The sequence below is a fragment of the Lepidochelys kempii genome, chromosome 12 (genome assembly GCF_965140265.1).
Source record: "Lepidochelys kempii isolate rLepKem1 chromosome 12, rLepKem1.hap2, whole genome shotgun sequence".
In the NCBI taxonomy this organism is placed as follows: domain Eukaryota; kingdom Metazoa; phylum Chordata; order Testudines; family Cheloniidae; genus Lepidochelys; species Lepidochelys kempii.
The window spans coordinates 33,131,234-33,154,433 of record NC_133267.1 but is presented as its reverse complement, the minus strand read 5'-3'; the positions used below and the strand labels follow the sequence as shown (position 1 = coordinate 33,154,433).

The 23,200-nt window shown below is 40.5% G+C and overlaps 1 protein-coding gene across 3 annotated transcripts in view; it reads right to left on the bottom strand.

The window, feature by feature from the left end:
* Window positions 1-21,383, bottom strand: part of HSD17B2 (hydroxysteroid 17-beta dehydrogenase 2) — a 30,206-nt gene extending 8,823 nt beyond the window's left edge. For 2 of the 3 annotated variants that reach the window (XM_073308050.1, XM_073308051.1), the window contains exons 1-4: window positions 21,369-21,383; window positions 13,892-16,175; window positions 6,256-6,468; window positions 5,634-5,819 (exon numbers count right to left, since the gene is read on the bottom strand). In XM_073308050.1, the coding sequence (XP_073164151.1) occupies window positions 5,634-5,819; window positions 6,256-6,468; window positions 13,892-14,204 (712 nt within the window). In that variant the 5' untranslated portion in view covers window positions 14,205-16,175; window positions 21,369-21,383. Of the gene's footprint in view, window positions 1-5,633; window positions 5,820-6,255; window positions 6,469-13,891; window positions 16,176-21,368 lie in introns of those variants that run through there. The other variant, XM_073308049.1, reaches the window with a different exon arrangement.
* Window positions 21,384-23,200: the final 1,817 nt, after the last annotated feature.

Below are 23,200 nucleotides of genomic sequence, written 5' to 3'. Positions count from 1 at the left end.
TGTCGACATAGCTTACGTGGGCATATAGCTACCACAGTTATTAAATCACTTGTATATGTCCACACTTGACTCCTTATGTCAGCAATACATGTCCTCACCACGAGCACTGGTATCAATTATAGTGTCAGTGTGTGAGGCATTGTGGGATAGCTTCTGGAGGCCAGTAACAGTGAATGGAAAAAACACAGCGTCTATACTGACGCTGCGTCGTCCTAATTACTTTGACCATGTCTCTACGCTGCTCGGGGAGGTGGTGTTACTAAATTGGCTCAGAGAGGCACTGACGTTTTCAGGAGTCAAATTTAAGTGAAGACACTTCCACAGGTAGGTCAACGCAAGGCATCTTATGGCAACCTAACCATGTAGTGTAGACCAGGCCTTATAAAACCACCTCATATACCGGCAGTAGATTCTCCATGTGTTATTAACATCTGCTTGAAAAAGGTGAGATTAGAGCTAAGAGAAATCTATTAGGCCAAACCAAAGGTCACAATTACATTGCATAAAAGGGAACAGATATAGTCACAGGTCCCAGAATGCATTGTGCTATTTCCATCCAACCAGCCTTCCTTTGGATCAAGAAAATGCAACAGTATACTGCCTTAGGGAAGAGTTGGAAAACAACAAGAATTTTCTTGAAAAACTCCAAAAGCAATTAAAAATTTAACAAAATTTGGGGGGGAGAAAATTTCCAGATTTTTCAGAATTTTTAGGTTTTGAAAACTGAAAAATTTTAGAAAACTAATTTTTTATATGAAAACTTTTCTTTTTGACAGAAAATTTTCAACCAACTCTTGTAGGGAACTTTAATCTCCAAAGGCCATGCTTTTACAGTGAAGAGGATGGCTGCAGGAGAGTATAGAACCCCCGGTGTCAGATTAGAACTCTCTTCCAATAGGTCATCAAGCCCAACCCCCCTGCTGCACCCACAGTTAGTCTCACTGGTACTTGCAGTACATGCTCAAAATAAGACACACATAATGCCATGCTCTGTTATTAAAAGGCCATTAAAAGGACAATTACTCATTGTCTTCTGAGTAATCCGAACTGACATTAACTCCTTCTTCCTTAAACCGACAACATTCCTTTCCTTTGAGGTCAGTCTAACCTTAACTCAAGTTAAAGAGCAACCTTCCTCCACCCAGACACAGGCAAGCACAGACCATGCATAATGCGACTTCCCTAACTGCTCTGCTAGTGTTTTACCAAAAGAATGCACGCTCCCCTTAATATCGGCACATTTACCAGCACTGGCCAGGGTATCCATGCATTCATGTAAATACAGTATTTGTAAGTAAAGTGGGTGTGACCAAAGCACCCCTGGATTCACACCCTACACACTACTGTAATCATCTTTGTACAAAACATGCCTGGTGAGGTATCATTTAAAAAATCATAACTTGCGGGTCAGTAATATGAACGTGAAATGAACGTAGCAACAGTGTATTTAAAGTTATGAATTCCCCGTTTGATGTTATTAGACGCATGTTCATAACCAGACTACACTGCATAGGCAAAAGTTGTTAAACAGGTCTATCCTAAACAAAGGAATGTGTGCTTATCTCAATTTACATATAAGCAATAAACAGGGTCCTCAGTTCAACAGGGGGAGGAGAGAGCAGGAAAAAGAACAATTTGCATTTCAGCAAACACAAGTGGGTGGGGGAATAAAGCATGGCACGTCCTTATCACCAGACTCCATGTCACCTTCATCTTTACTTAAATAAACTTTGAGGGGTAACCTTCAGAACCACTTCAAAGGTTCACTAGAGTATAAAAGAAAGGGGCAGAAAACCCCAAGTTCTCTCTTTCACCTCAGAAACCAAAAGCACCAGCCCCTTTGGGCCATCTTAAATGAAGCCTTGAACCAAACCTTGCTAGGTTAAAATTTAGACTTACTTGCATGTTTTCACTTTTATTTGCTGGTAACGATTTCTAACTTTCTCTCCCACACCTGAATTCACTTAAAATCCCATCTTCTTTTGTTCATGACTTGTTTTATTTTTAATCTAAACCAACCCAGGACAGTGTTTAAACTGAACTGTTTGGTAACTCCAGTCAAAGTTGCAAACTGTTGAATATTGACACCTTAAAGGGGCAATTAACTTTAATATCCCACCATAGGTGGTGCACATAATAGACCAGGGAAAGCTAAGCCTTCCCTGGCACAGCCCCTTACATTGGATGCTGGGTTTTAGGTTTTTACTTATTCTTATGTGTTAGGCAGGTTCTGGGGCAGTTTAAGAGACAGTATTTTCTATTCAGCTTCTGGGGTTCATCAGTAATCTCCCTGGACTCCAGAGAGATTAATGGTGAACCCTGGAAGCTGAGTACCACATACCACCTCCTCAGCCACCCCAGAACCTGCATGGCGCATACCAAAAGATCAGCATTCTTCTGCTGGGTGGCTGGAGGAAGCTACTTGGGCCAGCCAGGCTACTTCAGCAGCAGGGGGGCTCAGGGTTCCAGTGGGCCTGGAGCTTCTCTGGCCAGATGGGGCCTTGTGCAGAAGGGGGCTATTCTCCCTGATTGGGGTGTCCACCCAGCCACCCATGTATCCCACTGATTGCTCCAGTAAAGTACATTTCAGAACACACGTTTTGGGGGAAATTCGGGGCTGGAGAAAGCGTGGAGTCACCTTGCCAGTTGGTAATCACGGCTGGTGGAAGCCAGTGGAAATCTGTGGTATTGCAGGAGGCTCCAAAGCATTGGATCAAGGCTGCCCAATACATAGACAGAGCGTATGCTTGTTGCTGACTGGCAGCGTTCATCCCAGGCAGAGAGCCAGAGTGGCAAGGCACTCAGGGTTCCAGGGTAAGAGGTGACAGAAACTCTCACTGATCTGGATTGCAACCCAGAATGTGACAGCAGGATCATTTGATATGCCTCTAAAGGCAAGTTATTAAAAGGTCCCTAATTGCTAATTTTGTGCCAGAAATCAATTCTGGGGCATAAATGATAAGAATTCAGACATCTACCTGAATGCACCTACAATGCAAACTTTATACTCACACATTAGGCTGGTGTCTACATTCTATCATTTGTGCCTGCAATGGACGTTAGACGTTAGACACAAAATCAGAAGCCACATTTTGAAAACAAACCTTATGTGTAATGTTTCTAATGCCAACTCAGTACTTCCAATTCCATTAAACCTGTAAATGCTAAAACAGTAAACACGCTTTTAGGTTATGTGGACAGGCGCCAGACATATTAAAATACAAAAGATTTCAAAGCAAAAATAAGGCCATCTCCTGTAACAGTTCCCCATCTTTAAAGTGGGACTAATAATGTTTCCCTACTTCCTGGGGCATTTGAGGATAACTACACTGAAGATTGTGAGGTGCTTCGAGATCTACGGATGACAAGCACTATGTAAGAAATAGGCATTATTATAAACTGGGAGAATTAATGGAGCACAATGCTCTGCTTAGCTGGGCAATGCAGCAGTAAGACACCCAAGCCACTGGCTTTGTGGTGATCACAGACTGCATGAAGGTATCAGCTTGTCACTCCGTGCCCTCAGCTGGCTTCCTTCCTTGCTATTGTTCGTACATCTTACCGCTTTCTAGACACTTGTCACAAACCAGATTCAGCAGCTGAAATTGGCAAATGTCTTTGCTCTTACATTCAGCACCTGGCTGCCAGCTGCACTGCAAACGAAGGTTCGGAGCAGCCAAAACAAGTCAAAGGAACATTTTTAAACAAACCGATACAGTAACCCTTTAACTTGTCTTCATCAAACCAAACTCTCCTGGCAGTGTGGGATCCTGCGGAGCTCTAACACCTCAGCTAATGGCTGCCAGCTCCTATTATTGCACATGTTTCCAGGTGATCACCCAAATTAGAAAAGACTGTTTTAAAATGCTCGATCCACTGTTTCCTTCACTGTAAAATTATAAGGTCTCATAGATATGAAAACATGACCTGGAGATAAGTCCATCATTGCATAGAAATGTGACTTTTTTCCATTGGCTTGCTGAGGGAGCATATAATTTTGGGGGAACTAAGTTAGGTGAAATTTTGGATCCATCAAAATCAATGGCAAAATTCTCATTGACTTCCATAGGGCCAGGATTTCACCCTGAGTATGAGCACTTGAGTTTGCTCATACCAGAGCCAATGAGAGATTGCCATATACTTCAGTGGGAGCCAGCTAGTTGAAATACAGATCCCTTGTTATGTTACATCATCTCCAAAGTTATACCAATGCATTTAAAATTTGTGTAAGCCAACAGTCGTTGCTCAGACTAGTGAGGTGGACGATAGCCCCGATGTGAGTTCCCAAGTACCACTTACGTGCATGAATTTGGCTCTTCTGTGACAAATAACTGTGCTCACAAAACTGTATTTGCAAATGTGGAGGCTGGGATAAAAATACATCCCTCAACATGAATTGAAATCTTTTTTTATTTAAAAAAATATATATATTTCAGACCTTAAATTGTTAACAGGCTATTCTGCCTGAGTGGGCTTCAACACTGTCACACACAGAACCCTCCTGAATGGACACTTATCAGTTATGTTCTGTTTGGGGACCACCTCATTAAACCCCCTGTTCTTTAAGCCCAATTTGTCTAAACAGTGTCCAAGCTCTGCCTGTGGGTGGGGTCCCTAGGCAGACTCCTGGGATGCAGATCTTTTATCTAGCAGCCCAGTCCCTGGGACTAATGCTGACCTCTCAGAGTTCTCTGTAGCTTAAATACGCCCTATCCCAGAACTCCACCTGCAGGGGCACTCAGCGTCTAACTGCTCAGTGGCACGCAAGTGAAAGCCAACAGGCGCACCCACTCTGCACAGGACTGTAAACACACATACTCTTGATTTAACCTGAGGGGTAAGCAGATCTAGACAAAAATCATAAACACCCCAATAAACATCTCCCTGCCTCAGTTTCCTCACTATCCTGGAAAGTTCTTTGGATTTGGGCAGAGACCTCTTAGGTGCCCAGGATCCTTCCCCTTCAGAATCATGGCTCTTCTCTCCCTTTCAAGGTCAGCTAGTTTTCTAGGACTGTGGTTGGGCCCATAATTAGACAGAAAACCGCCACTACGAAAGCTTGTCCCTCACTCCTACCCAAAGCTTCCTGATGTCTTGCTCTGTGAGTCCCTCAAGTTTATATGTGCCAAGGGGTCCTGGAACAACTTTTAGGGGTTCTAAGAGCCATTGAACCAATCTGTAAACCCTGCATATGACAGAAACCACTTCAAGCCAGGGGGTCCTGCAGGAACACCCCCCCCCCCCGCAGTTCCAGCACCTATGTTTGCGCCCCTACCAACACCTGGTTTCCTTGTTCTCCTGCTGGGGATTTTTCACCTTTCACATCCAGATCTAGGCATGCTAGATTATTATATTAGTTTCTATGGAACAAGAGTTAATTTCTCTAGGATGCTACTGTTTTTATCCCTATAAAACTCTTCTTCTTTAGGGGTTGGTTATCGGAGGCAGTCACTAGACAAAATAGACGGTTCATTACAGAAGCCTATAGATAATGAAATAATAAGCAGATATGGACTTCTGAGAATTAGCAAACAGAGATATATTGACCAAAACCTTGTTCAATATTTACATCAGGTAAATTCTAAATAATTATTGATATAGCACCGTCAACTTGAAACTTTAGTTTAACTCACCTGCCATACTTGATATATTAATTAGCCTTCCTTTGGATTTCCGAAGTAACGGTAAGAACATTTTGGTCACCTCTACATGCCCAAAGAAATTCACATCCATACACTGCTTGTACACACTCATGGGCAGCAGCTCACCATCTGCAGTAAACCCCAGGATTCCAGCATTGTTGACAACACCCCATAACCCTGAGGAAGAGAAGAAAACGTACACTTCTGTTACAGAGTCCATGCTGCCAGAGAAGGTAAGTAAATATAACTTCCCTAACAAGGAGAAAGCGCAACTGTTAAAATGCCAGCTTCTAGTCTGGTTGGCCCAGCCAAAACCAAAGTTAGGATGCTGTGCAATTGTAGGTACATGTACCCACATTGCACCTTTCCTCCTCTCGGCCCACTTGCTTCTTGTAGGTGGCATACTAGTGCCATTTGACAAGGATCCCATTTTTGGAGTGCTCCATAAAGCAAAAGTCTCTTCAGTATAAATATCCTTACTGGTATAGAGGTACAGAGATGGGGCGGGAAATGCAGAACACACACACGGACACATTTTCAAACAGTGATGCAATGGAAGCCCCTTGCAAGAGGTATCTGCACACCACCCCGTAAAATGTCACAGAAACCATACCTGTATTTTGCACCATCTCTGAAATGTTAAGATAGGCTTCCTTAATTTGTGAAGAACTGGTTATATCCAGCTGCAGGATACAAAGTCTCTGGGAACAGCTTCTTTTTAATTCTTCAGCCCCAGGTCCTTTTTTATTCAAGACACTAGCAAATACAACAAATCCTAAACTGTCAAAGTACTTTGCCAATGCATGTCCAATCCCGGAATCACTTCCTGAAAACATCAAAATCAGAAAGACACCTTAGGCAAAATAAAACAAAAACTCCTTCCTAAACAGAGCTGTAAGAATGTTTGTTTCTGTTAGTTTTTTTGGTTCACTGACTGTTCAGGAAAAATAATTGTTTTGAGTTGGTCTGAAATGATTTATTTTTTTTTAAATTTTCATTGAACGGAAAAATTAAAAAACATTAGTTTGGGTCAAATGAAACATTTTTTTCGACCCTAAAAGAAACATTTGGTTTTGTTTGGGGTGTGTTTTTTAATCTTTCAAAATAAAATTAAGATAAAATGAAGCAAATTGCAAAATGAAACGTTTCTTTTATTATTAATTATTATTATTATTGTGTGATTTTTGACAAAAAACATCAGTGAGTTTGACACAAGTCACTGAAATATTTTGGCTCAACTCATATCTGAATGGTTTGGCAAAAAAAGTTGACTGAAAACTTTCGTACAGTTCTTTATCATCTATTAAGAATAATATAATAATGTAAAATGACTGCCAGGAAAACCATGCATATATCCAAATGGAGGCCAAGTAAAGGATCCTTAGATAATTGGTCCGTTAGTGCATTGGTGTTTAACATGCAATATAAGTAGGCCTGGCAGAATTCAATTTTTGGTTTTTTTATAATTTTGATGGGTAACAGATGTTTATTTCTAAGCATTTTTTTAAGATTTGGAATCTGTATAAGTTCTCACATTGCAGGAAATTCTGTGGCTCGGACAATTATTTAATGGCAGTGTTCACTGAGATTTTAAAAGCTAAACCTTTATAACCTTTCAAATGCAAGCTGTCAACATTACATGTTGAAATATACAAGGCAAATATCCTTCAATCAAACCCTAAGTTCTCAAGCAGCATTTTTCGTACTTTACCTCTCTGCAAATTTTGATTATTGATGAAAGTATTTTTTGTTGGTTTGTGTGTGTGCTGTGAAATTGACGTTTACTGACATTTACTGATAGAAACCTAATCATTCCAAGCCTAAATATAAGGAAGTTAGGTACGGCTTTAGGAGCAGCATCTGTGGGAACTTGGAGACTGCCTATGAAACCCTATCCTTTATGCATATAAGAAAACACAGCTGAAAGACTCAGAGAGAATGTCTCCCAGTAGGTCAGGCTCTGGAGATGATGGCGTCTGCTCATTTCATCACAAACAGGTGCACCATTAGGATTTGACTCCACATATACAAGAGAAATGGAATGAAAAATGCTGAATTGCTTCAGTGCAAGATAGCGTTCAGATTGAAATCTTGGTTGTAGCAAAGCTGTTCTGCGAAAAAAACAAAGCAAAACCTAAGAGATATCTACTGTTGCAGGTCTTGAAATCTCAGCTGAAACAGACAATCTTCCAAAGTACTTTTGGATCTCAAAGCAATCACTCTGCAAAATGACTTTCGAGCCAAGAGAGATTACATTATATAAAATACAGTCAGAATATCAGTGTACAGAAGGCAGCTCTTCTGGTCACATTCTGCCACCAAACTGGAGAGAGGCAAGTGGTTTCTCAGTCTGGAAGAGAGCCCAGCCCCGTATGGAGGATTTATCCCCGAGGCTCATAAAAATACTTCTAAAGAGCAAATTTCTATCTGTAGAACAGACCAAATAGCACCAACTATCAAGGTTGTGTTTTTTTTTTTTCTTTCAGAAACTGTATCAGGTGAGAATAGTTCCCTGTGCCCCTTAACCACCCACCCCTACTTCAAAACTACCGGCTCTGAGCATAGTGTTCCAACCCAATACACCGTGGGGGGAAAACTCTGTAACTGTGTCCAGCAGAAGCCCATAAGTAAATTTGTTTGACATTGCTTCTCTCTTGGTGACAGCTGTGCAGTTCCACTCATCATAGACAGTGATGTGTTTTTACTACATGAATGCATTCACCAGTCTCTCACCTCTCTGGGAGCTCACTGCATCCCTTCACACAGAAATAACCACAAAGGGTGGGAGGGGGTGGGATTGGGAAGTATCTTGTTAAAATACTAGCAACAAATCCTTGATTCTTGTCTCTGACCCTTCCCACCAAACAGAATCCCTTGTTTGACCCTTCCTCACTTGCTAAGCACTGTCCTACCTCATCTCCTCAATGAGATTCCTGAGGAAATGGTCCAGGAGGAGCTCAGGTAGTGTGGCCATAGTGGGAGGGGTCATGCTAAGCTTGTGTTTGAAAGCTATCATTTGCACGCCAAAGAGTGTAATGCCGAGTCTCAGAACATGGATGTCCCACATTATAAAGAAGAGAAATATCGTTAAGTCATAACATGCCTTCTTGTTATTCTGATCTGTCTGGGTTTTTGCACTGCACTCTTCCCTGTAGTAGTTGAGTATCCTCCAGTAGTGCATTAAACAATGTGGCTACACATCTGCACCACAGAAGCTCTTGCACTATGTAATGTACATTGAAGGCAAGGGTGCTACACTACCATCTGGCTATTTCACATAATGGAAATTCATTGGCTAGAAGACCCCTGACTTCCAAATAAACTATGCAGTATGGCTTAGACATCTGAACACAGGCCTACAAGCGAGCACTCCTGAGCCTAATCCTAGTCCTGACATTAAACCTTTCTGTGGCCCCAAGGAAGTCATTGAACCTCTCTGCCTCAGTTTCCTCTTTTGTAAAACAGGGATAATACTGCTTACTTACCAACCTCACTGTGGGCTAATGATGATTAATCTCTGTAAAACACTGTGAAGAGTAAAAGTATTATGTATTATTGGTGTTGGACCCAATCCTGAAGTCCTTACTGTAGCAAAAGTCCTGAGTCAATGGAAGTTTTGATTGCAGGATATGGTTCAGGATTATTTTAACACATTCAGCACATATTTTATTGGTTACATGTGTCTTGTAGTCACTAAAATTAAATTGAGCATTGTTTAGGGTTGCCAACTCTCCCGGTTTGGCCCAGGGTCTCCTGGAATTGGGCTCAATTTTCTGGAGGATACTGAAGCCAATCCAGGAGATTTTAGGCCACTAACAGTCCGGTGGTGCAGCAGGGCTAAGGCAGGCTCCCTGCCTGCCCTGGCTCTGCACCGCTCCCAGAAGCGGCCGGCATGTCCAGCTGCAGCTCCAAGGTGGAGGCAGGGCCGGGGCGGGGGGGTCTCTGCAAGCTACCCCCACCCCAAGCGCCGACTTAGCAGCCCCCACACCAACCCAGGATTACTTATATTGTTTTTATTAAATGCCACTGTTGGATCAAAAGAAAAGGGATGGGGCTTATTCGTCCATGCACCCATTCATCACATTCATACCCTCATGCACCCACACACGCACACAGGCGGAGAGTTACCAGAGACAGCAGAGGAAGCCAAAGCATAGTAGATCTGGTGTGTCCACCTGTGGTCATGGATCCGGGCCGGCAAGCAGGTCAAGAAGCAGGGGGCTTGTGTGTGTGCCTTCTTCCTTGTGCTGGAACTGGGTGGCTCCTGTCATGTACAGAGTTTCCCTTCTGTGTCTGTCACCAAGAAGCATTCCCAGACTTCGTTCCTTTCATGCATACCAGGTTCTTCTTTTCTTTACAGCACCCCATGATTGCCTTCTTAGGGCAGATTACATCAGACACACCTGGCTCCTGGCTCTATTCTCCTTGCAGTTCCTCTCCACCCAGTCCCACATACACTCCCTTGTTCACACTCTCTCTGATTGCCTGATGGGGTATTGCAAAGCTTGGAGGTTTATACAAGCAGTAACTGAAAAGGTTACAAAGCTTAAAAGGCTATGCTAACAAGAACTAAAGTTACAAAGTTTGCAAAAAGGTTACAGAATTTAACAATCATACTAGCAATGACTGAAAAGTTACAAATCTTACAATCCCATTCTGCTGGATTGAGCAGAGGCTTTACATAACACATACAAATACAGAGATCTGCGCTTAACTCAATTGTTAGCTGAGATTTACAACACAGCCTTAAGGAGGGAAAGGGTGAAGTGTTGGTGAAAGCGACAGATTTAGCAATGACAAGGAGGAAATGCAACATTTCTTTTACCTGATTGTTAGGCACCTCTCTTGCTTCCAGGCAATCCACCTCCATCCCATACAAACCTGATTTGGGGCCAGCCCTGCTCCCACTGAAGTCAAGGCACATTCCACTCTTGAGATGGCTGCATTGCAGTGGAGGAAGAAGTGATCTTTGTGCATATTTTGTATTTCAGTTTAAAGTTTTGTAAAATGCTTTTTCTGGGTCTTTGCGATGGATCATGATAAACACGTAACATATTATAGATTAAAGAAAAGGAGTACTTGTGGCACCCTAGAGACTAACCAATTTATTTGAGCATAAGCTTTCGCGAGCTACAGCTCATTTCATCAGATGTGTAGCTCAAGAAAGCTTATGCTCAAATAAATTGGTTAGTCTCTAAGGTGCCACAAGTACTCCTTTTCGCGAATACAGACTAACACAGCTGCTACTCTGAAACATATTATAGATTGTTATTCATACTATATGTTCCATTCTATGCAACTGATGAAGTGGGCTGTAGCCCACAAAAGCTTATGCTCAAATAAATTTGTTAGTCTCTAAGGTGCCACAAGTCCTCCTGTTCTCTTTGCAGATACAGACTAACACGGCTGCTACTCTGAAACCTGTCATATAGCTTGAAGGATTCCCAGACCCAAATACATGCTACAGTTCTCTGAAATAAGTGACAGACTCAAATGCTATAAAAGAGCTGAGACGATGCTATGGACTAGCTGAGGAAGAGAAAGCTTTACGTGCTGTGGGACGAATTTCTTCAGAACATGCAACGTTTTCCTCCATATGGCTTCATGAGTCAGCATGTTGGATGTCAACTGGCAGGTTATGGGTACTAATAGTCAGATTAATGGTAGATTCTTCATCTCTTGATGTCTTCAGATAAGGACTGGATGATGCCTTTCTGGAAGATGTGCTTTAGTCAAGCCCAAGTTATTGGGCCCCAAACATGGGTATCTGGGTGAAGTTCTATGGCCTGTGGAGGTCAGATTAGATGATCTAATGGTCCCTTCTGGCCTTAAAATTGATGACCGAATCCATGAACAAAGATACAAAAGTGCCTTGACTTCAGTGGGAGCAGGGCTGGCCCCAAATCAGGTTTGTATGGGACAGAGGTGAATTGGTTGGAAGCTTGGTTGGAAGCCAGAGAGAGGTGCCTAACAATCAGGTGAAAGAAATGTTGCATTTCCTCCTCATCATTGCTAACCCTGCCCCTTTTCCCCACTGCTTCACCCTTTCCCTCCTTAAGGCTGTGTTGCAAACCTCAGCTAACAATTGAGTTAAGCTCAGATCTCTTTATTGTATGTTCTCACTTAACAGGCAGGGCAGAGGAAAGGGCAGGTGGGACTTTCAGCACAGAAATGTGATTTTACTTCAACAAATTGAAAAAAAAAACACCACCGTTTGGTTTTAGTGACATCTGCAGCCTCTTTCATGTTTGCCTAGAGGTAATCCCAAGAATGCATTGTTCTGGCATGTCAGAGAACAGATTTAAAAACTTTACTACAGCTAATAGTAAAAAAAATTATGTTTTAAAAAAATTTTAAAAAAATAATGTTAAAAAAAATGATGTAATACATAGGTCGAGAACAGAGTGTCTGTACATCTGGGTACAGTGCTTAGATTACCCACAAATACAGAGTGTTTTTAAAAGTCATGTGTACATAGTGTACGTAGGAGTGTAACAGCGTACCGCAATACTCCACAACAATTTAGGGAAAAAAAGGGAAGAGAAATACACCATGTCATTAAAACTCTCCCTCTGGCCTTGTCTGCCTTGGAGTAAACAACACTGAAATTGACCGGACAGCACCTTGCATCTACACACATAATTGCTTCAGTCAGTGGGGAGGCAACAATTGGTGCAGCTTAACATAGAAATGCGTTGGGGATAAGCCCTGCTTTCAATTGATTGTGTGCCAGTCGGCAATGGAAAACCTCCTCCTAGTTCAAAGAGGACAGCCTATACCTTTATTGGTTTAGGGCAGCCCTTATGTTGATGCAAAGGCAAATTTTAAACCAACTGAAGGTGGACTGGAACTTGATTCAATGCAATATAATCAGCTGAAGCACAACTGATTAATCCACACAATCTGGTGTAGATAAGTCCTGAGAAACTGATGGGTTTTTATTAAAGAATGACAAAATCTAAACGTCTTGCAAAAGGTATTAGAAAAAAAGAAAAGAGAAAAGCAACTCCAGAGCCCGGAGCGTAAACCTAGAGTATTGCTACAGATAATCAATTCAAGTTTGTGCATTCATTCACAATCATCTATTCCCTATTCACCCACTGCTCACATCCATCCTCATTCCATACACCACTGCAAATGAACCATGACTGGAAGCAGCAGACAGAACTTGGCTGAGCTACAAGAAAAGACGTGACCTTGCTGCTGATGTGGTTTTATCATTTGTCTTTTTTCATCTCAGTAATAACACTTGTCAATCCAAACTAAATTACTTTTCAAGTTTCCGTATAAACTCTCAGCCAAATGAATCAGCTTTACAACTCAGATTCAATCCACCCTTTCAGGTACAAAAATATACATAAACAAATAAATAAATAAATAAATAAGAAAGAAAGGGCTACGAAGGCAACTGAGCACCAGGAAATTGCTCCAGACAAAACAGCAGATTGAAATATTTAAATGACAAAATAAAAACATTTAGCAAAAAACAGATGAGCAACATGTCACAGTTAGAAAAGGAGTACTTGTGGCACCTTAGAGACTAACCAATTTATTTGAGCATGAGCTTTCGTGAGCTACAGTTACTCCTTTTCTTTTTGCGAATACAGACTAACACGGCTGTTACTCTGAAACATGTCACAGTTAGTTCATACAGTAGCAAAGCTCATTAGCAATGTTACGTATATGAACTTCCATTGTTAGGAAAATCTCTCATTCATTAATCATTTCATAGAGATGGACAGATAATGTACACATTGTGTGTGTATAATATTTTACTGTATTGAATTGGATATTCTTTGGGACTATGTAGTGTTTAAAGGTATAAGTCAAAAATAATTGTATGCACGTGCATAGTTTAATAAAAACATTTTCCAGAAGTAAACAAAGGTAACATTTAAAATGCATCTACTCATTAAAATCTTAGTTCTAAAAAGCTTAACAATCATAAGCAACATCATATGTATTTCACTAATAAATATTAGTTAAAGAAACTAGCAGCGCATCTTGAAAATCTATCTGTAAAATTTCTTTTCAAGAAACAAAGCCACTAAAAATAATAAAATAAGCACAAAGAATATTTTCCTACATGATTTCAGAACCTTTAATTACCTGCAAAAAGAATGCTGGGAAAATTAATAAAAAGAATACAAGATATTTAGTAAATAACCTTTAAGATTACACAAATTTGTACAGCATATCTGTTTAATGGGGCAGATTTGACTCCCCAAACTTTGCATGTTCCCTCTTACCTGTGATCAATACAGCTTTGTTATCCACAGGTAACATTGTTTGAACTGGTAAGTAAATGTAACAGATGAGACATGCCATAGAGAACAGGATTAAGCCTACGTAACTTTTCAGTGTGACAAAACAGAGTATTTCCAATAAAAGTAGCACAAGGAGATCACGGGCAAATATACGCTTTTTCTCCACCTGGTTCTTCTTGACTTTGTAAAAGGTGATTATTCCAAATGCTGCAGTCACACCCAAGCAGAACAAGACAGAAGGGTCAGCTGTAGAGATGTAAGTGTCCATTCTCCTAGAGAGAAGGCAGACACTCATGCACTAACAGACAACAGCCTAGCAAGGTGTTGCTAAAGGCAGAGTGAGTTTTATATGAACTGGGTGAGGGGGTGGGGCAGGAAAAGGGGAATTTGTTTAGGATCCTGAAGTTAAGAAAGAAATATTGCAAAATGAAAGACTGGTTTATCTGAATCACTTCTGGTACTGGTATAAATACTAGAACACTTCTCCTTCTCACCTCTTTTATTTTTATTGAGTTTCAGCTCCACCCCATACACTGGTTGGATAATGATTGACAGAGCCAGGACATGAAGTAGCAAGCCCTGGTCTAGGACAAAACGTAACTTTAACATGTTTGACAACACTTAAATGGAGTTTCACTAAATAGAAAAACAGAAGTGTCCTTCCTATGAATTTGGGGGCCTGACTTCAGTGGAGTTTACTTCTGATTTACACTGGCATATGTTGAGAATCAGGCCTGCAGTGTTTACTCTTTCTAATTCAGAATATGTCGCTGTCATTGCACTAATGTTACTTTAATATTTTCAGTGTTTCCATCATGCTATCATCACCCACTTTATCTCAAGGAAACACTAAAGCTAAACAAGATTGCCTTTCCTGGATTTAATGTGTTCCTTTGGATATTGACACATTCCGTACCCATATTCATATCATATGATCATTGTGGTTTTGGTTGATTGAAATTGGAGGGGCTTTGCCTCATGTTTCTGAGAATATGATTCCAAATAAGCACTAGTCAACTAACTTCAGACCAAATCTTGGACTGAACTTTAAAGGCTTTGTTAAGCAAGTTTTGGCAGGTGCGTGCTGTTCAAAATTGTGTCCAACAACATGAAGGTTGGAGACGGTCAATAAATTGGATTAGAAATATTTAACATCTACGCTGGGGTATTTGAAGGTCTTTTTAAATTAAAAAAAGTCAATGCTACAACAGAATTAGCTAAATTGATTGAAACATCACTTAAATCTGTATCTAAATACTAACACTTTTTAAACCATATTGGTCAATCATGTTATAAACTGGGCTTACCCCAAGAACCCACTAACATGATTTTAAAGGTGTTAAATTTGTGTCTACTACAAGTGCTAAGTGGTGTTTCAATCTTTTAGTTAATCTGATTTTAAGATGTATCTTTTTTTCTAGTCTAAACAGAGTCTAAGAGATTACTGGGTATTTAAGTACAACTTGGTGGCATGTGAATCCAACAAAAGATACAAGTAATTTTTCTCCATTCATGACTTTAGTTTTAGGAAATAATATTTCTATTTGTCATAAATTCTTTTAAAAGCTAATAAAAATGTTTATGTATGGCTATTATCTAGTGTATATTTCAGATGAGGTCATTATTCCTTAGAAGACCGTGAGCCTAAAGGTTTGTTTTTAATTCATAACCAACCATACTAACCTATGTTAATTTACTTTTAATTATTTGAATTATTGCCCTCTATTCGACATTGGTGAGGCCTCATCTGGAGTACTGTGTCCAGTTTTGGGCCCCACACTACAAGAAGGATGTGCAAAAATTGGAAAGAGTCCAGCAGCGGGTAACAAAAATGATTAGGGGGCTGGAGCACATGATTTACGAGAGGCTGAGGGAACTGGGATTAATTAGTCTGCAGAAGAGAAGAATGAGGGGGGATTTGATAGCTGCTTTCAACTACCTGAAAGGGGGTTCCAAAGGGGATGGATCTAGACTGTTCTCAGTGGTAGCAGATGACAGAACAAGGAGTTATTGTCTCAAGTTGCCATGGGGGAGGTTAGGTTGGATATTAGGAAAAACTTTTTCACTAGGAGGGTGGTGAAGCACTGAAATGCGTTTCCTAGGGAGGTGGTGGAATCTCCTTCCTTTGAGGTTTTTAAGGTCAGGCTTGACAAAGCCCTGGTTGGGATGATTTAGTTGTGGATTAGGTCCTGCTTTGAGCACGGGGTTGGACTAGATGACCTCCTGAGGTCCCCTCCAATCTTGATATTCAATGATTCTATGAACCCTATGTCAAAACAGAAAAAATTCAGGATTATAAATATCAAACTAAAAGTTTCATAAGTAAACAGGTACTTACAGAATCATTCAAATACAATCTGCTAATGTACACTTACTCAGTCTAGAAAAAGCTCTAGTCAAAGGTACGATATTCAAGTAAAATAGCACTTTAGAGATTATTATTATTAATATCCATTTTAATTTAAGGAACTCAACTACTGCAGGAAGTTACAGACAAGAGGTTTTTAAGTATGAGAACTGATCTTGGAATCAAATTAAGATTTGGGTACTTGACTTATTCTCTTTGAAGCCATGTGGAGAGATTCTTGGCTAGACCCTTTCTCCTGGAAAATAAAACCAGCATGAAATAAATTGGATTTTTTTCCACCAAATGTATTATTAACCAAGTCTGTAAAAGTATATCCATGAGCAGATATATTCAGGAGTGGGGGAAAATATTAAATCATTTACTAGTTTGGGTTTACTAGTTGAGGGAAACAGTAACTGATTCTTCTTAAATCACTTCTTAAAATCAAAGATAATCTGTCTTTGGTTTACAAGAGCCTGATTTTTAGTCAGGCCTTCCCACAGCTTCCCTCTGTGCCTGTACAACTTTACATATTTACATTTGGGTGGAACACCACCTTTGTGAACAGCTGAAAGACTGCAACTCCTTCATGCACAAAACCCATTTGGCCGGATAGACATTTTATGTGCAAAATCTATCTATCTACCTCTCACACCATGTTAAGATCAGTCCTTTGGCCCCTATTCAGCAACGTATATAAAGCATGTGCTTAGCTTTAAGCATGTGAGTAGCCCCACTTAAGTCACTGAGACTACTCATGTGCTTAAAGTTAAGTATGTGCTTAAGTACCTGGCTAAATAGAAGCCCCTATGCATACACGTGTTAGTGTATTGAAAGAACAGGCATAAAGTTGAACATATACAAGGAGTAGACAAGACCTGAAAATACACAACCTCGAGTCTCCTTTTTCATTATACTATATGGCTAATATTTACTTATGGGAAATAACCCCCATGGTACCAGGTATCAATACATTAGAAGGCTGAGAACTACGTTACTAGTCTATCAGCTCAAGGGGAAAAAAAAAAAAAAGTCTCTTTGGTCAGTTATTTAAGTCTTTTAAATTGTTCATTCTGAAAGATTTTGGCCTCAGAAATACGTTCACAGGCTTTTAACTTGCTAAGTGGACAGTAAATTCCTGGGGATCACTTCACGGTGAATCCGTGATAACCCTTGCAGCTGAGGGGAAGGGGAAGTGGTAGTGGGAGAGAATCCCAAGCAGCAGCCCTGAGCCAGAATGAGAGTGGAAGTGGCTCCAGCAGCAGACAGTAACATACAAGAACCACCATGGCATGGGCTAGAAAACGGTCAGGAGTCAGGGCTTTAGCAGGAGACGGAGGCATATTGCCTGACCGGAGCCACTCCCATTTTGAAAACAGGAGGGATAGGTGCAAACGGACAGCATGGGTGGAGGTAGAGAGGAAAGGAAGTGGGGACAGGAGATTTGGAAAGGCTCCTACCTCACATGTGCCTAAAATGCCTGCAGCCACAAGGCCCTGTGAACAGAAGCTTCCACGGCAGCATAGCACAATAAGAAGAATAAATTGTAATGACAGGCACTTCTACGCCAGAGGGGATAGCAAGCAGGGCAATTGCCTGGGGCCCCTGCTTGCTATCCCCTAATGCTGTTCCTTGTTTTTCTATGGAGAAACAGTTGTGTCATTGACAGGCCGTGGAATTTTCATAGCATGTTAGGGGGGCAGGCTCAGAAAGAAAAAGGGTGAGAACCCCTAGGATAAGGGTAGGCCATTTGGTTTCACCTATGGGATATTGTCCAACAGGTTTTTGTGGGAGCCCTGGTCATTTACTGTGTTGTTTAGACAGACATTTTTTTGGTTTGCATATTCACATATTGTTTTCTTTTGACTTTTTCTGTCACATGGCTTTTCTAGTTAAGAAGAGCTTTGTGGCTAAATTGCTCAGGCTTCAGCCCCAGGTGGCAAGGCTGGGAGCCACACACTGGGGCTTGAGCTTTCTGCACTGGGTCCCAGCAAGTCTAACACTGTCCCTGCTTGGCAGTCCCCCCTGAAACCTGCTCATGGTCCCCCACGGGGCCCCAGATCCTGGTTGAGAACCACTGCTTTAGGCCATATTGTTCCCAACTTACAAGCCATCCAGAGAGTTGACTATCACAATTCTGGGAGAACTTGGCCTAACTACAAAACCAATGGTGCAGTTTTTCCATGGCAGTTTGTCAGCTGAGGCCCTAGATGGGCCTGATAGGGATTCCAGTAAAACCTCTTTCAAAATTGTTTCGTGGATTTGGACTTTTAGGAATTATTTATCTCAATTTGACTGAGTTTTCCTCCAAGGACCTTGACCTTCTAAGGATGCTTTCATTTATTTACCAGGCTTTGAATCCTTTTTAGAGGGGTTGTTAAGCATGCACTGAGGGATTGACTGGCACATGGTCAAGCACTTTCCATTTGTGCCAAATTAAATGCTATAACTAACACATTAACTGCTAGTAGCCTGTTTTCAGGCCTACATTATTAGTTGCTGAGAGAGCTATTCCTTTAGCTCTGCTGGTTTGTTTGCCCCCTCTGGATTCTCCTTTACCTAGAGAGTCTTTATGGACAGAGCTTAAATCTCGTAATTTTGTCCTTCTGGGAGATTAATGTCCGAGTGGGTTCTGAGGATAAGGAAGTCTTTAATCTACCCTCCAACTGAGTAAATGAGGTTTACTCACCTTCATTTCCCCTTTGCTATTTTAAGGTTATAAATTTTCTGAAATTTTAAATAAATTTTGGCTGGAGTTTTGAATGGTAGAGGGGGTGATGATTTGGAGGGTCATTTTAAAGCTCTCCTAAAGGGGCTGTGGGATTGATTAATATCAGTTGCAATTTAAAACTGGTCTTGTTTCTCAGGTGCTTTAGTGGCTTTTAAACTGGACAGCAATCATCAACTCCTAAGTCAATTTCTGCCCTCTGTCTACTTTTTCCCCAGACGAATTTTGGCCAATTGCATCTAAACTCCCGATCTTTTAAGCTATAAATTTGAAGCAAATTGAGAGGAATCCACTAATTGTCTAAAATCAGAGAGAACTTATATCCAGCGATTTGTTAGTTCTGAAAAACCAACTTTTGGACCTTAGTGATCCATCACAAGCCCCCCAGAGTATAGACTGAGATTTAAAAACAAAAAACAGGATAATCTAACCACCTAAAAGAGATATCTTCACCCTTCAAAAGATTTTTTAAAAATCCTGTTTTATTTAGCTTGCTTCACTCATAAGAAACACCTTCAGTCGCAAGAGCTGTCCAAAATAATGGTTCCCCAATCCTATTAAAGATCCTTAGGAGGGAATATAAAAAAATTTCTGAGTTAGAAAAAGTTGGATAATCAAAGAGCCCTTTGAAAGAATTTGAACTTGTGGCCAGAGGGAAAAATTCATCTGTATTTTGGACATTGGTGGCAACTACCCATGATACATGTAACTAGCTATTATTATAGTAACTAAAGCAGCCCTTATCCTCATACATGCTTGGGAGAGATTTTTTTGCCTTTCATGATACCCCATCTATCAACCATATGGTACAGTCTATCTTCATGGACCCCACCTGTTGTCCCTTTCCAGAAAGACCCCAAGGCAAGTTAGAGTTTTGAGAAACCAACTACATCATAATAAAACTCCTGGGTAGGATTTTATCTCCGCAGAAGTTTATGGGAACAATTTTGATCAGTGGGCCTCATTGTTAGCAAAATTATTTACTAATATAAATAATACAGGAATTTCTCCACCAGGTTGGTCCACCAGTATTATTTTCTTTATAAAAAAAGGCAACAAATGATCCTGGGAATTATTGACTAATTAGCCTCTTAATTATGGGTTTTAAAATCTATATCTGGGGAGATTAGAGGATTGGGTGAAGAACTGTAATTTATTTGCAAAGGAACAAGCCAGTGTCAGGAATGGCCACTCTACCATTGATAACTCTTTTGCTCCTTTGATTCATAAATATTGCTCCACAGTGGATGTAAAATTTTAATAGCCATTGCTGACCTGAAATTGCCTTTTGACTCCATTGACAGAGGTCACCTCAGGGAGAAACTTTTGAGGACTGGGCTAGATTTGGGGCACAGGTCACTTGCAGGTTTAAACTAGCGTTAGTGGATTCTCTGTAACTTGAAGTCTTTCAGCCATGATTTGAGGACTTCAGTAAACTCAGCAAGAAGTTAGGGGTCTACTATAGGAGTGGGTGAGTGAGGTTCTGTGGCCTGCAATGTGCAGGAGATCGGACTAGATGATCATGATGTCCATTCTGACCTTAAAGTCTACGAGTCTAGAACATCTGCTACTTTTTTGAACCCTTCACAGCCAAAGGGCAGCTGTTAGGATAGAGTGGCAAGGTAAGCTAACTGACCCTCTATCCATCACAAAGAACGTCCATCAGGGTTGTTTATTAGCACATTTCCAGTTAAAATTTTACAGGCTGTGATGGTTTTAGAAGGGTTGTAGTATTTTTCTTCCAAAATTGTGAACTGGTGTGTATTGGTCCCTCTTTACGTACACAGCGTGGTTTTGCTGTCCCAAACGCGTCTGGGGTTGAAGCATATGTTACAGGATTTTGATTCTGTTTACCAGGAATCCTTGACCACAAATTACCAGAAAACTAAAGTAATTTCCTTTGCCCGCAAAGCAAGGCTACATAAATGGATGACTGATGTTCCACTACATTTTAACAGGTCATGTTTTTCCCCTATTTAGGTGTTTGTTTTAATATAATAGCCAACAGGATAAACATCTGGACGAAGTAATAAAAAAAAGCATTAAGTTCCAGGCAAGCGGATCCAGGGCAGGGGGCAATTTAATCACTTTTTCCTCTTAGAGGGCTAAAGGCTAAACTCCATGACCAAATATTACGTGGTGTGGAAATCTGGGGCTGGAAAACTCCTAAGAGTCTTAGGAGTTGAGCAAAACAAGTTTTTAAGGAAAATGCTCAGCCTCTCAAATTTCACACCAGCTGCCTTACTTAGACCACAGGTAGGGAAATGTGCTATTCTGAGTAAAGCTCAGTGAATTTATATTAATTCTTGGCTGTGTATTCAGCTTATGAATCCACAGCATCTTCCAAGGCAATGTCTGAAGGAACAACTTAACAAAACACATACCCTAAAGTTTCTCTGACTTTAAGTCCCTGCTTCGGTCTTTGGACTTCTTGGAACTTGACCTGGCAAGACCTGGACAAAAGTGTGAAGTCTTTATAATCATGTTTGGAGCAGAAGCTATTTACAAACAATTGGATATGGAAGATATTCCTACAACAAATACCCCCTTGGCTTTCTCATTTAAAACAATATTCAGTTCTGAGAAATATTTGGACATTTTTAACAACAACGTTTTAAGGAGAGCTTTTGCGGTTCTCCATTTTCAAGCTATGATAGATAAATTCATGGAGGATAGGTCCATCAATGGCTATTAGGCCAGGATAGGCAGGGATGGTGTCCATAACCTCTATTTGCCAGAAACTGGGAATGGGTGACAGAGGATGAATCACTTGATTACCTGTTCTGTTCATTCCATTGGCCACTGTCAGAAGACAGGATACTGGACCAGATGAACCTTTTATGTTCTTATGCTCTCAGCCTATCTGAAAGGGATGTATGCTGGTATTGAGAGACAATCACCTTTCTCTGTGCAGGTGTGGCCAGATCAAAGATGTAGCACACGTCAGCTTTCCTGTAACCTGTACTGTCATGTAAGAAATAAATGCTTAGCTCCATTCCTGGCTCAAAAACCTTTTACCACACCAGCTAAAAAACAAAAATACTTGTTATGTAGTGAAAATATCTTAATTATACAGGCTGATGCACTATTTGCCTGGTTGGCCACAAAAACAAGTACAAGTGAAAGAGAGGTTCCTTATGCTCTAGATGAAATTGGGTATTTTTAACTCTTATTTTATTTTCATGTTGGTGAGGATGATGGGTTAATTTTGTGGGTTTTTAAAATTTTTTGTATATTTAAAATATGTATCCAATTTATTGAACTTTGTTGATTTTAAAAACATGTGGTTATCTGATATTCAGTATTACTTAAGACTAAAATACTATATTAATAAATTGGATTTGATTTACAGTGAATAAGCAACTGCAGTTGCCCACTTTTGATATTATAAGATCTAATACTTCAAAAGGGAAAATCTCCCTCCTATTTCAGGCCCATCAAAACTAAGCTTTGTGCCAGTTTAACTATTAGATAAACACTTTGCAAATTTTGTGCAACAGACCAAGACATCCTGAATTAGTGAAACCTCTGGTGTTATGAAAACTCCTTCCCATTTCCAACGGAGGTTGGTTGTTGGTCAGGGGTGTGTATTTTTTCACACCTCTGACCACCACAACTATGCCAGTTTAAGTTTTTAGTAGAGACAAGGACTTTTTTTTTTTTTTTTAATAAATGAAAGCTGGGAATCTGGAGAACAAGATAGCATCTTGAAAGAGGTGTCATCATGCCAGACTGCCACATTGGCCAATCCAATCCAAGCCCTGGCAAAAGATACGCCTGCATAACATCTGTGGTGCTGTGGGGAATCAAAGCTAGGTTTCACAAAGCCCAGGGCAGCCTTCTATACAGTGAAACATTATTCCTCTTGCAACTGAAGTGCCCCTATTGGAATATAGGATTAAGTGATCAACTGTGGCAAAATGGAAGTTATCTGACACACATCTGTTTCCTCTCACTTGAAAAACAAGTCATTTGGTTATGAATTGGGAAGTAAGCCAAGTAAGTACATACCCTGTTAAATAATCATGACTTCACCTTGTCCATATTCATTGACTTACCTTATTATTTGTATTAAATACAGAGTGCTACATACAAAGCATCACCCGCTATCCTTTAATGCTATTGATTTGATTTTGTTATTTTTAAACACTAGTTTGTGCTGCTGCAAAACTGCTTCAATCTCATTCTAACACGGTCAACAACAGTAAGAAGAGTT